Genomic DNA, 12762 nt, shown 5'->3' with positions numbered 1-12762 from the left:
AAAACAATATCTCATAAACTAAACAGTATATGTGCTTAAAATTTGTCATGTGCAGAGACTTCTACAAAGTGTTGCATTTTGGATGATTTTTTTTAATTAATGTATTTCTATTTTTTTCTATTACTTTGGTTTTTTTTCCTAGACCTTAATGAATGAACTTTTTCTTAGGTTAGTTTTCCATAAAATAAGTTTTTAGTATAACTGTTAAATATTTTAATGTGATTGATTAAGGATCAACTTTAAATTTACACATTAATTAATAACTTAAATTAAATTTGTTTTATTTTTGTGTTTTTATTTTAATAGGAATACGATGATGGCTATTTGGTTGCTCTTCATATAATTCAAGATGTTATGACAAAGGGTTCTGATATATTTCTAGAACATTTTGCAAGATTAGGAGTTTTTAGTAAAGTTTTAGCATTAGCTGGTCCTCCAGAAACTGAAGATGAAAAATTAAAATATAAAGATGAATCTGTAAGATTTCAGCCTAATTTTTCATTGTTAGATTAGTATCTATAACAAGATATAAGTTATAAATTATAATGAAAAAGTTTTTATTTCAAATACACAAAAATCTTCATTGCAATATTATGTTCATGTATGAAGTATTATATAGTTATTTCCAATCAAAATACTTGTGAGATAAGCAGAGGGCCATTGGGTCAATCCCTAATGATCTCTTACTCTGAACGGGCTGGTAAAGCCTGACCTCTGTGTCATCGGATGGCTAAAGGAGGACAAACTCAAGTGGGGAAGGTCGTGAGCAAGCGATAGGTGTCCTTGGATAGATAGGAGACAGGTTTAACAATTAAACAAAGCATTTATTAAGATCTAAGATTAACATACAGGATGTTAGATGCGATTAAATACTAAATATATACAAAATGGCAGCCCTTAGCTAAGTCTAAGTTGTGGGGGGGAGAGTTTACAAATCACTAACAAAAATATCTCTATGAGGAAGCAAACGGTAAGCATTGATAATTTCATAGGAATTGTAGTCCTCGTCAATATGGCGAACTGTATGAAAGTCCGAAGCCGTGATCTGTCTTCAATCGGTGTCTTGTCCTCTTGTTGGATCAGGTCTGTTGTATGGAGGTCCGGGAGACGTATTGCTCACAGTTACCAAGTATAACTTCCAGTTTGATTGCCCTGAACTTCCAGGGGCTCAAACTTTTATTCACTTGTGAGGGAAAGAGGTCACATGATTGCCCATGTTGACGATGACAGTGCATTTTCTGACACCTGTGTGTCAACTTTCCTACCTGATTGCTGACCATCGGGGTGACATCCAATCTGAAACTATTCGATAGTTTTTCTATCAGAGGATGTTTACATAGAATTATTTTAGTAAAATGAGTTAAAACAAACCCCAAAACTCGTGGATCTCACTTATGTAGTTGTGTAAATTTATAGCTTTGTATGTTAGTTAATTTTATCTAATTATCATTTCATACTGAAAAATATAGTATTTAAAATATAAACTGCAGTAACAAATATATCTTTAATTTAAATTCAATAATTGTATTTTCATGTCAATCTAAATAGCAATTTCACTGGTAACTCAATATACAGGGTTCCTATGCATCTGGAAAGTCAGGAAAAATTAGGGATTTTCATAAGTTTGGAAAAAGTTTTGGAAAATCCAGGAAAATTGTCAAAAGGTCAGGAAATTTGCCACTTTGGCTGCCTTGTTGATTTTTTTGCTGACTATAAGTGTGGCCATCTGCAAGCAGCAAGAAGTAAAGTGGTGCAATACAAAAAGGGTGAAGGAAAAAGGGTGCAGAATATTTTCAGGACCCAAAATTTGTCCCAAGCATACACAAAATTTTCCCAAAAATTTACAATGTACAAAAAATGATAAATAATACCATTTAAATTAAAAATACTTACCATTTTTCATTTTAATAATTTTGATTTTGTAACAACACAATTTCTGATTTCCCCCCCTAGTTTTTATTTTATAAAGTTCAGGAAATTTATTAATGGATAAATTTAATAAATANCCCATAGGATAACGCACCATTGAGCAACACAATACATAACTTTATCCAATTAAAAATTACCTTAGCAGCACAGTTTGCTCCTTTAGAGATGCAATAACCGATGAAAACTGGATCGGCCATTTTTACTAATATATTATCAACACAATAAACGTGAATATGTTCTATTCCACGCCTTTCCATATCTTCTAATATGCCTTTACGTTTCAAAGCCCTATAAAGACCTCCGTTTCCATCTATTAATAAAATATTAAAATTTTTAATTAAAAAATTTCACAATTGAATTTCTTATTTAAAAGAATTTCATTAATTTATAATACAAACCAGGAGATTTTGATATTTTCCACGGTTTTTCTAATATAATTTTTCCATCGAACGTAAAGCATGGTAACATATTCTGTTCGAACATAATAATATCTTCTTTATTTAAACCGAAATAATTATGCTGATCGAAAAAATCCATAGTTGGTTCGATTGTATGTTCGCTCGTCATGATATACCTTAAGAATTAAGTGTTTAAACAAATAAATATATAAATAAAGAAAAAAATAAGATGCATTTTTCTCTGTTGTTTACATTTAAGACAGTAGACTGTTATTTCAAAATAGCTTATGAAATTAAAAGCAACCAGAATTTGGAAATTAGGAATCAGAGCCTACTTGAATGGTGTAACTCAGTTTTTGTCAAAGCAGTTTTAATAGAAAATATTTCTAAGCTTAATTTTAATAATTAATTTCATAATGAAAATCTGTTTCCAGGGAACAACTTTGACTTTACACACATATTTTTCTTATTGGTATGTAAAACTGTTAGTTTTGAGAGTAACAAATTTGTTATATACAATTTCTTTTTCAAAAAAATGGTGCAATATTTGTATAATTTTTTACTTTGATATTCAGTGCTTTTTTAAACAAAAATAGTACAGTAATGTTTACTTATAATGAACCAATTTTAAAAGTATGAATGAAACACTCTTAACTAATTTCACTGCACACATTAATTTATGTAATTTTTCATCACAAATTTAAATTTTTATACTTTCTCTACCAGTTTTCTTACTTCACTAAGGTATTTTCTGAGGTTCATATACTGGTCCATTAACAATAAACTTAGAAATTTACACTGTTTATGATTTTCATTTATAAGTGCTGTAATTTAAATTTTAAATGTTAATTTTCATCTGTTATTAACGGTTAAATGATTTTGTTCGATTTCTTGCCCATTTAAGTATTGGAAATTGAAAGTATGCTTTTGATTGGCTAGAAAATTTCATTTGTAAATACAGTATTTAAAATTTGAATTTCAAAATTAAACAGTCACAAAATTTATGCTGTTATTGGTTAGAAAAATTCTGTTTACTGACATTGGTTATAAAGAATAACAAAATGCACATAATCTTGAGGCGTATTGACTCTTGCCATTTGCTAAGTCGGAATCGCAAAGTATTTTGCACTTGTCCTTGTGAAATACAATGACTAATATGTAATATGATGAAATATGTGCTAATCAGTGTAAACCAAAATGTAAGTCATTTATGTTACAGACTAAATATGAAATTCTTAAAAGGTTGGAAAATGGTGTAAAGCAAAGCAAATTATATAAAGAAATGAATATAACTAAATTGACAGTTGCTACCATTTGGAAGGAAAAAGACAAAATATTCGTGCATTTTGAATGTGATAATTTGAATGTTAAAAAGTTAGAAAATCTACGCATGATGAATTAGAACAATTATTGTTAAAATGGTTTTCTCAACAGACTTAAAAACACAACTATTAGTGATGTTATATTGCAAAAGTGGAAGAGTTAGGTAGCAAATTGGAAAAAAGTGCAGAGTTTAAATGCAGTAGAAACTGGATTGAGAGATTTAAAAAAAGACAGTATTGGAAGTCGAAAAATTGTTGAAGAAGCAGCTGCAGTAAACATGGATATGATAGAAGACTGATTGCAAAATAAGTGGTCCAAAATTAGAGAAAATTTCCAAGATTGTGATATCTTTAATACAGATAAAATGAGTCTTATATATATATATATATATATAAGCTTACACCAAATAGGATGCTAAAATTCAAAGGAGAAAGCTTTGCAGGAGGAAAATTATCTAAAGAAAGAATTTCTATTCTACTGGCAGCAAATCTTGTGGGAATGGAAAAGAGAAAATTGTTAGTAATCAGTAAATTGAAAAATTGAAGATGTTTCAAAAACTGACGTCTACCAATAAACTACAAATGTAACTGAAGAGTTTGGATAACCTTTGACATTTTCTGTGGTGAACTACGAGAATGGGATGAAGAACTGAGGCAAAAAACAAAAAATTTTATTATTGATTTACGACTGTTTAGCACATCCTGACATCAAGAATTTACAGTGCATTTCACTGGTGTTTATGCTGCCCAATTTAAGCTTAAAACTACAACCTTTAGATCAAGGGTTATACACAACTTAAAGAGCGGCTATCAGCAAATTCTCCTTTTGAAAATGGTAACATCTGTAGATAATAGTGAAGACTTGTTTTCTATAAATCTTCTTGATGCAATAAACTTCATCCATATGGCATGGCAAAATGTATCAATGCAAACAATAGCAAATTGTTTTCAACATGCTGGCTTTCTACAAACTAATGGAGACGAGTTCAATTCAGATGACAACATTCTGACCAATGAATTTTTGTAAAGTTAACTTACAAATGAAATAAAAGGTGTTCAAGATGTGCTTCCTCTGCAGAAACCAGATGCATTTTCTAACTACAGTTTTGAAGAATATATCAGGGTTGATGACAATGTTCTTAGTAGGGAATTTTTGACTGATGATGATATAGCTTCGGTGTCTACCAAAAATAATGAAATTAGTGAGGATAAGATGATGATATAACATACACACAGTGTTGACATTCCAATAATGTTAATTTCTGAGTTTTGCAAAACATTATTGTTATTTGAGAGTTTTTACAAATGCAATGCATAATACTCCACAAAATATTTTAAATAGTTTTGCTGAAGTGGAACTGTATATTACAGAATGCTATGTGACTAGCAAAAATTGATAAACAAAAATAACAATTTTTTAAGTAACTATGCTCATTTATATTGATGTTTTAACAGGCAGCTTCCTATGTAATAATTTGTTAACTTTTATCTTTTTGACATTAAAAGTTTGTTTTAATTTTTCAAAATTAGACTGTTTTATTTCTTATTTGATATAATGAAGCAGTTCCAACCCTTACAGGTTCATTATAAATGGACACTACGGTATTTAAATTTACTAAAGATTTCAATTCTGAGCTATTACATTCTTATTGCATGTTTTGAATACAAATGACCTTTAATAATGGGTGTATTCTGTTTGGCAATCCATTTGTGATGCAAATAGCTGCATGTACGGTGCAACTCAGCATGCTGTTCTGCATACATCCCAAGCAAATGTTGCATTACTTAGCCCAGGGGTTGCAACCTGTGGCTTTTTTAATGCATAATTTTGGCTCTTTTCAAGTTAGTAAATAATATATATATATAAGAAAATAAAAATTTTAAATTTTAGTAAAAGAAAAAGATAACTCTTAAACTTCACTAATATTTTTTTAAAAGACTTTTTAATTTCACTAATCACTTATCATTTCACTATCAAAGTAAGAACAAAACTTAATAATAATTATAATACAGTAAGACCCCACTTAACGCTGCCTTGATTAATGCTGATTCAATATAATGCGGTCTGCTCGAAGCCTAAGAAAAAGCTCAAAATTTACGCTAATTTAAATTATCATAGCATTTCATTGATTTGTATATAATGTGATTATTTATGAACACGAACCAATCAGCAAAAGGTGGCAATTTGTTGTAGCACTCTGCTTTCCTTAAATCTATGTTTGTTTTGTTGCAATTTTGGAAAAAATATAACATCATGGATGTTATAGAAAATATTGACTTCGCTTGGCAAGAATTAACTGATGAATGAATGAAGTATGGAAGAAGTTATGGCTGAAGGAATTCAAGAATTCTCAACAAGATCCTATCGCTGTATCGTTAGGTTGACCAAATTGTCAACCTAATTGATTAAGAGCAAGATTAAGATATGTAGACGAGCAGGATATTGAGGAGTTACTGCAGGTATCTGGTGAGAGCCTTACCAATGATGATCTTCAAGAACTGGAAGAACAAGGAATTCATGTGGGACTGGAAAATAGAGATTCTGAAAACGAAGAACCCAAAGAACTTGCTACAGATTTCCTTAATAAAAGTTTGGTAATGATAATTGAAATTGTTGATCAAATTGTAGCAAATGATCCAGATTTTGAAAGGAGTGCAAAAGCAAAACGAGACATTTTGAATGCGATTTCTTGCTACTGACATTTACTTAAGGAAAGAGGGGAAAAAAGGCAACAAATGAAACTACATAACTTTATTACAAAAAAAAAAAAAACAAGAATCTCAGAAGTGCCAGGACTTTCATCACAAAAAATGAACTTTACATTTCTATGTGCATATGTTTGTGTTATTTAACATATATTATTATGCAAATTAATATAAAAATAACTTAAAGTAAAATCTGTGTATTTTTGGTCGCGTGTTCTCCTTTCTTTGTTTACTCTGTTAAAATGACCTCGTTTAATGCTGTTTCACTTAGTACTTTGTCATCTATGAATGCATCCCCGTGTTAAGTGGGGTCTTACTGTAATTGAATATTGTCTTGAGGAAAGCATGCCAAACTAATCTAGCAAAGGTAGCACTTTAGCAGATGGTGCTTAAGGGTAGTGTTATATTGTAATGTTTTGTGAGCCTCTTCGGCAGTTTCATCCATGGCCTTTATGGTTTTATCTAAAAATATAACCTGTGGAAACATGTCATGATTGCAAGGCAAATTTAAAATCAGAGACATGAATCATCACAAATACTTTAATGCAGTTTTTTCCTGCTTGATTTAATTTAAAAATGGTGACATGAACAATCATGTCATCTTGTTGTATGGTAGTTTTATATTGTTCTTCTTTACTCGTTTTTAGTTCATTAAATATTATAGTGTGCAAAAGAAAAATATCAAATAAAAGCTTCTTCTAGTATTGAGGGTAATATTTAATATGGCTGGAAAAAGGAGAAAAGTAGAAGAAGAAAATCAAGAATTTAGAAGTGAATGAACTGAATCCTATGCAGTTGTTGCAAATTTAACAGGATTCCCAGTGTGTTTAATATGTCTATAAAAATTTTCTAATAAAAAATTAAATGTACAAAGGTATTTTTTAAATAAACATGAAGCATTTGCAAACACTTATCGAGAGAGAGAAGAAAGGCAGTAGAAGAACTTCAACATAAAATGAACTTAAGTAAAGGTATATTTTCAAATTGTATAAAATCAAGTAATAATACAACTTCTTCTACTTTTGTTGCCACTCTAGAAATAGTGAAATGGGGAAAGCCATTTATGGATGGTGGTTTTGTGAAAGATTGTTTAATTAAAATGTCTGAATATCCTTTTTGCAAGTTTAAAAATAAAACAGAAATAATTGCTAAAATAAAAGACATGCCATTGTCTGCTAAAACTGTAAGAGACAGAACTATTCGTATGGCAGAGGATATAACTAGTCAGCAGGTTACGGATTTAAATTCAACACCAGGATTTTCTGTTGCCTGTGATGAATCTTGTGATGTGAATGATATTGCACAGGTTGTACTCATTTGTAGATATGTTAACTCTGATGGGACTTACGAAGAGTTTCTTGATATATTGCCACTTACAGGACAAAGTTGAGGTGAGGATTTAGAATCTGCTGTTACCAATTGTTTGAAAAGTAAACATATTGATATTAATAAAATAGGTGGTATGATCCAAAAGTTCGGGGACTGCAGTAATCTATGACAACAAAAGCATGTATTTGAAATTACAGCGTATGAAATGGATTCTATCAAACCACTCCTACGTGTTCAGGTTTATTTCGCCCATGTCACGTAATTAAATCGTGAGTGCTGCTGTTTTCTTCTGGAGATAGTTACCTTTGTTCTGCGACGTAATAAAAATGAAGTTTTAAGAACAGCGCTGCAACATTAAATTTTGTCAGTGTTTAGGTAAAACACCTACGGAGACTTTAAAATTGTTAAGAAAGGTNTTCCAATAATTATTTTTTTCATAAAATTGTCTGTGAGAAACCAGGTGGTAAAGAGAGAGTCAAACTCAAGACCTCTTTTAATGGTGATGGTCTGCTGAAGACTGCTCATGTTGTCACTTGGATGGCTAGGAGGACAAAGCGTCAAGTAGGGAGATCGCATTGAGTAAGTCAATAGGGCATTGGCGATACATGAGTGAGAGCAACCATTTTAAAATTCAACAAGTTTAATAGAAAAATAAAATATAAGATACAATATACAAGCAACGGATACAATTATAGTTATGCATTACTACCACTACAGGTCAATGACGTAGACTACAGGCATTTATAATTATTACTAATGGCCCTAACTCGTATGCTAAATGATCGAGAGAGAGAGTTTACCATCGAGAGTATAATACCTTGATACTTGGTTTCTGGATCCTGTTCATTCGATGTTGGTAAGATGATCATGGGTCTAGTCAAGGTAATTTCCGGATGACCCATATCTGGATGGGAGTGGGGGGAAAGACAAAGTCACAATTCACCAAGTCAAGTCTACTCCTCAGGGACTGATCACCCCAACAGTAGGGCATGCTGTCATTATATGGGTATTTAGCATGGGAACCTGATCAGGTGACCGTTTGTTTGGTAGCGCTGACATGATTGTTTGTTAGCAATTGTTTATAGGTTTTCTGCTTTAAAGTAAGTTAATCATCAACTTTCTCACATTTGACAGTCAACTGGTATAACATATTTGTGCTAATTTTGTGGGTTGATGTCTTTTTGACAGTTATGTTAATATTTGATATTCTCCTGTTCTTATTCTGTCGGAACTGGATGGAAAAAAGGGGAAAAATTTTAAAGCTTCTCTTTTTCAAAAAAAAAAAAAACAGCCTCTGTATCATCACATTTATATGGTGTCTTTATCTGGCATCATGGTATCTTTATCTGTCAGTCATACAGTAAAACAGTAACCATTGTCAGTAGTTAACCTTAACAGAAACAATGCCATGCTATTTCTGTATTTGTGGAAACTGCATACTTTGAATAAACTTATGATTTTTAATGGAACATTCAACTGTATTCTATTTTTAGGTAATAGTGATAGTAGGGCTTATTAATAGGTATTTATTGTCTGGAAATGTTCATAAAAATTTACTGATGCTTAGTTTATTTTTTGTTTTTTGTTAAGATCAGATGATTACTTTTATTGTTGGACATGAATATGAAATAAATAAATATATACATATATTTTAATACACTCATGTCCCAAAAAATAAGAATAATCATTTAATGTATGTATTTATATAATAATAAATATGTTCTAGTAAATTAGAATTTATATTATAAATTCTAATTTACTAGAATGATATGATGATCTAGTAAATTTTGTGAAAACCATTTTTTTTCCATAGATGTAATAGTTTATCAATTGCAAATTTAGATTTTTGTCATATTTCTTGAACGCATTCCTCAAATTTTAAGAAAATGCTCTTCTATAGACATTAAACAAATAATTTATTCAATTAATTAACTAAAATAATTAATTTAACTTAACTGATATTTAGATAATGTTTTGATTTGTAAATATGTACTGTACAGTGAAACTTCTCTAAAGCAGACATCCTTTCTTAACAGATATTTTTTTTTTGTTATGATTGATGTGTTGCTCTGTCTTAAAGGACACAATAGATTTTCATTGGTTTTTGCAATTGACTGCAACTGCAAAAATTTTTTGTTTGAAGTTTTTGCAGTTGCAGTCAATTGATGCCAAAAACTTAATATTGTATGGTGAGTTTTTAAAATCAGTTTGACTGCACTGTTTTATTATGACATAGTAAAACTTTTTATGTTGACTAACTTGCTATTGTGGGAGTTTGCTTTGTGTGTCTGTTTACATCAGTTTGTAGGAAGCATGTGCACTTTACACCCATAATTAGTAGAAATAATGCTTTCCAATGCACTAACATTTTTCATATTATTCACTAACTTTTGTCATTTTTACCTTCTTTCTCTTTTCACATCCTCCGTATGGATGTGATGCAGCATTTTCAAAAAGCAGTTTCCTATTTTGGCACAACATTTTCTTGTTCAGCTGTTCCAGTTACTTTGTCATAATTTGTCATCCAGACTTTTCTGTTTCATTTTTCATTCAATTTCAAATTTTGTAAAGTTTATATTCTTGAAACAACTTGGCTTGGGCACCTTAAAACATCTTGGTTTGGCAGGCTTCCAATTTACCAAGGGTTTCTTGCACTTAAAACTGTTTTTAATTCTTTTGCTACATTGCTACCAGAACACGATTCATGCTTGAAGCAGAGTTAAGAAATGTGTCTAAAGAATGCAAGCGAACAATCTTTTTTGTGATATTCAGAAATTTCACATTCTCTTTTAACATCAGAGATTTATGTGGAGTTTTATTAATATTCAGATTCTCTTTTCAACATGGAAAAAGCATATGTTCTGTCTTCACCACAGATTAAGAATAGACAAGAGTATAGACATGGACAACTGTCAACATCTCACACTACTTTCTATTGTACCAGAATTTTTATAAATAGTCAATCAGTAAAAGAGACAGTTGCATTTATTGAGTGACCACATCATAAGCAAAAAGATGGATCTCTTCATAAGCTACTGGCCTTACTTTGGATTGGTCATTGACAATCCAGAATAGGTCCAATAGCTTAGAGAGGTCAATCTTCTTGCTTTATGACACATTCAATCAATAAATACAACTGTCTCTATCAATGACTGGATAGGTAGAAAAATTTCAATCTATCATAAACGATGATTGTGATGTGTATAAATGATCATAAATCCATCATAAACCTGTCTTGGGTAACCACCTCCCTTATAACACAGTTTCCCCCTACTCAAATGTCCATTATAGAGGGGTTTCACTGTATATATAAATGTACTGTACTTACATTTTAAAAATCAATACAATTATAACAAATTGTTTACAGCAAGCCACAATTCTTAGAGAAGATTTGCCCGGTTTTATCTTTGAATCTAATCGAGGAACAAAACATACCTTTACGGCAGAAACATCACTAGGAGCAGAGTTTGCAGCTGGTTGGACAGGAAGAAGAGGACGAAGACATCGTTCAAAAATGGAAGCTTTAAAGCAAAAGGTAAATTTATTTTAGATTTAATGAAGTCAGATACATTTTAAATATTTTTGAATATATAATTATTTATGTAGGGATTTTATCATTATATCTGATTTCTGAAAATATCAGATTAATATGGCAATAATCTTTATTTGAATAAATGCTTATTTGAATTCTAATGTAATTATATTTATTAATAATTATGCTTGAAATTTTGTAATTATGTAGCATTAAAGATCATGGGTCTAGTCAAGGTAATTTCCGGATGACCCATATCTGGATGGGAGTGGGGGGAAAGACAAAGTCACAATTCACCAAGTCAAGTCTACTCCTCAGGGACTGATCACCCCAACAGTAGGGCATGCTGTCATTATATGGGTATTTAGCATGGGAACCTGATCAGGTGACCGTTTGTTTGGTAGCGCTGACATGATTGTTTGTTAGCAATTGTTTATAGGTTTTCTGCTTTAAAGTAAGTTAATCATCAACTTTCTCACATTTGACAGTCAACTGGTATAACATATTTGTGCTAATTTTGTGGGTTGATGTCTTTTTGACAGTTATGTTAATATTTGATATTCTCCTGTTCTTATTCTGTCGGAACTGGATGGAAAAAAGGGGAAAAATTTTAAAGCTTCTCTTTTTCAAAAAAAAAAAAAACAGCCTCTGTATCATCACATTTATATGGTGTCTTTATCTGGCATCATGGTATCTTTATCTGTCAGTCATACAGTAAAACAGTAACCATTGTCAGTAGTTAACCTTAACAGAAACAATGCCATGCTATTTCTGTATTTGTGGAAACTGCATACTTTGAATAAACTTATGATTTTTAATGGAACATTCAACTGTATTCTATTTTTAGGTAATAGTGATAGTAGGGCTTATTAATAGGTATTTATTGTCTGGAAATGTTCATAAAAATTTACTGATGCTTAGTTTATTTTTTGTTTTTTGTTAAGATCAGATGATTACTTTTATTGTTGGACATGAATATGACTACGTATTATCAATTGCAACTGATGGAGCACCAAGTANAAAAATTGTTGAAGAAGCAGCTGCAGTAAACATGGATATGATAGAAGACTGATTGCAAAATAAGTGGTCCAAAATTAGAGAAAATTTCCAAGATTGTGATATCTTTAATACAGATAAAATGAGTCTTATATATATATATATATATATATATAAGCTTACACCAAATAGGATGCTAAAATTCAAAGGAGAAAGCTTTGCAGGAGGAAAATTATCTAAAGAAAGAATTTCTATTCTACTGGCAGCAAATCTTGTGGGAATGGAAAAGAGAAAATTGTTAGTAATCAGTAAATTGAAAAATTGAAGATGTTTCAAAAACTGACGTCTACCAATAAACTACAAATGTAACTGAAGAGTTTGGATAACCTTTGACATTTTCTGTGGTGAACTACGAGAATGGGATGAAGAACTGAGGCAAAAAACAAAAAATTTTATTATTGATTTACGACTGTTTAGCACATCCTGACATCAAGAATTTACAGTGCATTTCACTGGTGTTTATGCTGCCCAATTTAAGCTTAAAACTACA

The 12762-nt window shown here is 30.8% G+C and overlaps 1 protein-coding gene across 1 annotated transcript in view; it reads left to right on the top strand.

Moving 5' to 3' along the window:
- Nucleotides 1-12762, top strand: part of LOC111619223 (E3 ubiquitin-protein ligase HECTD1-like) — a 202998-nt gene that overhangs the window by 60287 nt on the left and 129949 nt on the right. Inside the window, exon 11 of the mRNA XM_023360909.1 lies at nucleotides 307-477. Within this exon, the coding sequence (XP_023216677.1) occupies nucleotides 307-477 (171 nt within the window). The remainder of the gene's footprint in view (nucleotides 1-306; nucleotides 478-12762) is intronic.

Source organism: Centruroides sculpturatus, unplaced genomic scaffold, assembly GCF_000671375.1.
Source record: "Centruroides sculpturatus isolate CEXI.00-Female unplaced genomic scaffold, Cexi_2.0 scaffold114, whole genome shotgun sequence".
In the NCBI taxonomy this organism is placed as follows: Eukaryota; Metazoa; Arthropoda; class Arachnida; order Scorpiones; family Buthidae; genus Centruroides; species Centruroides sculpturatus.
Note: the sequence above shows the minus strand (reverse complement) of the source record. Positions and strands in the feature narration are given on the sequence as shown.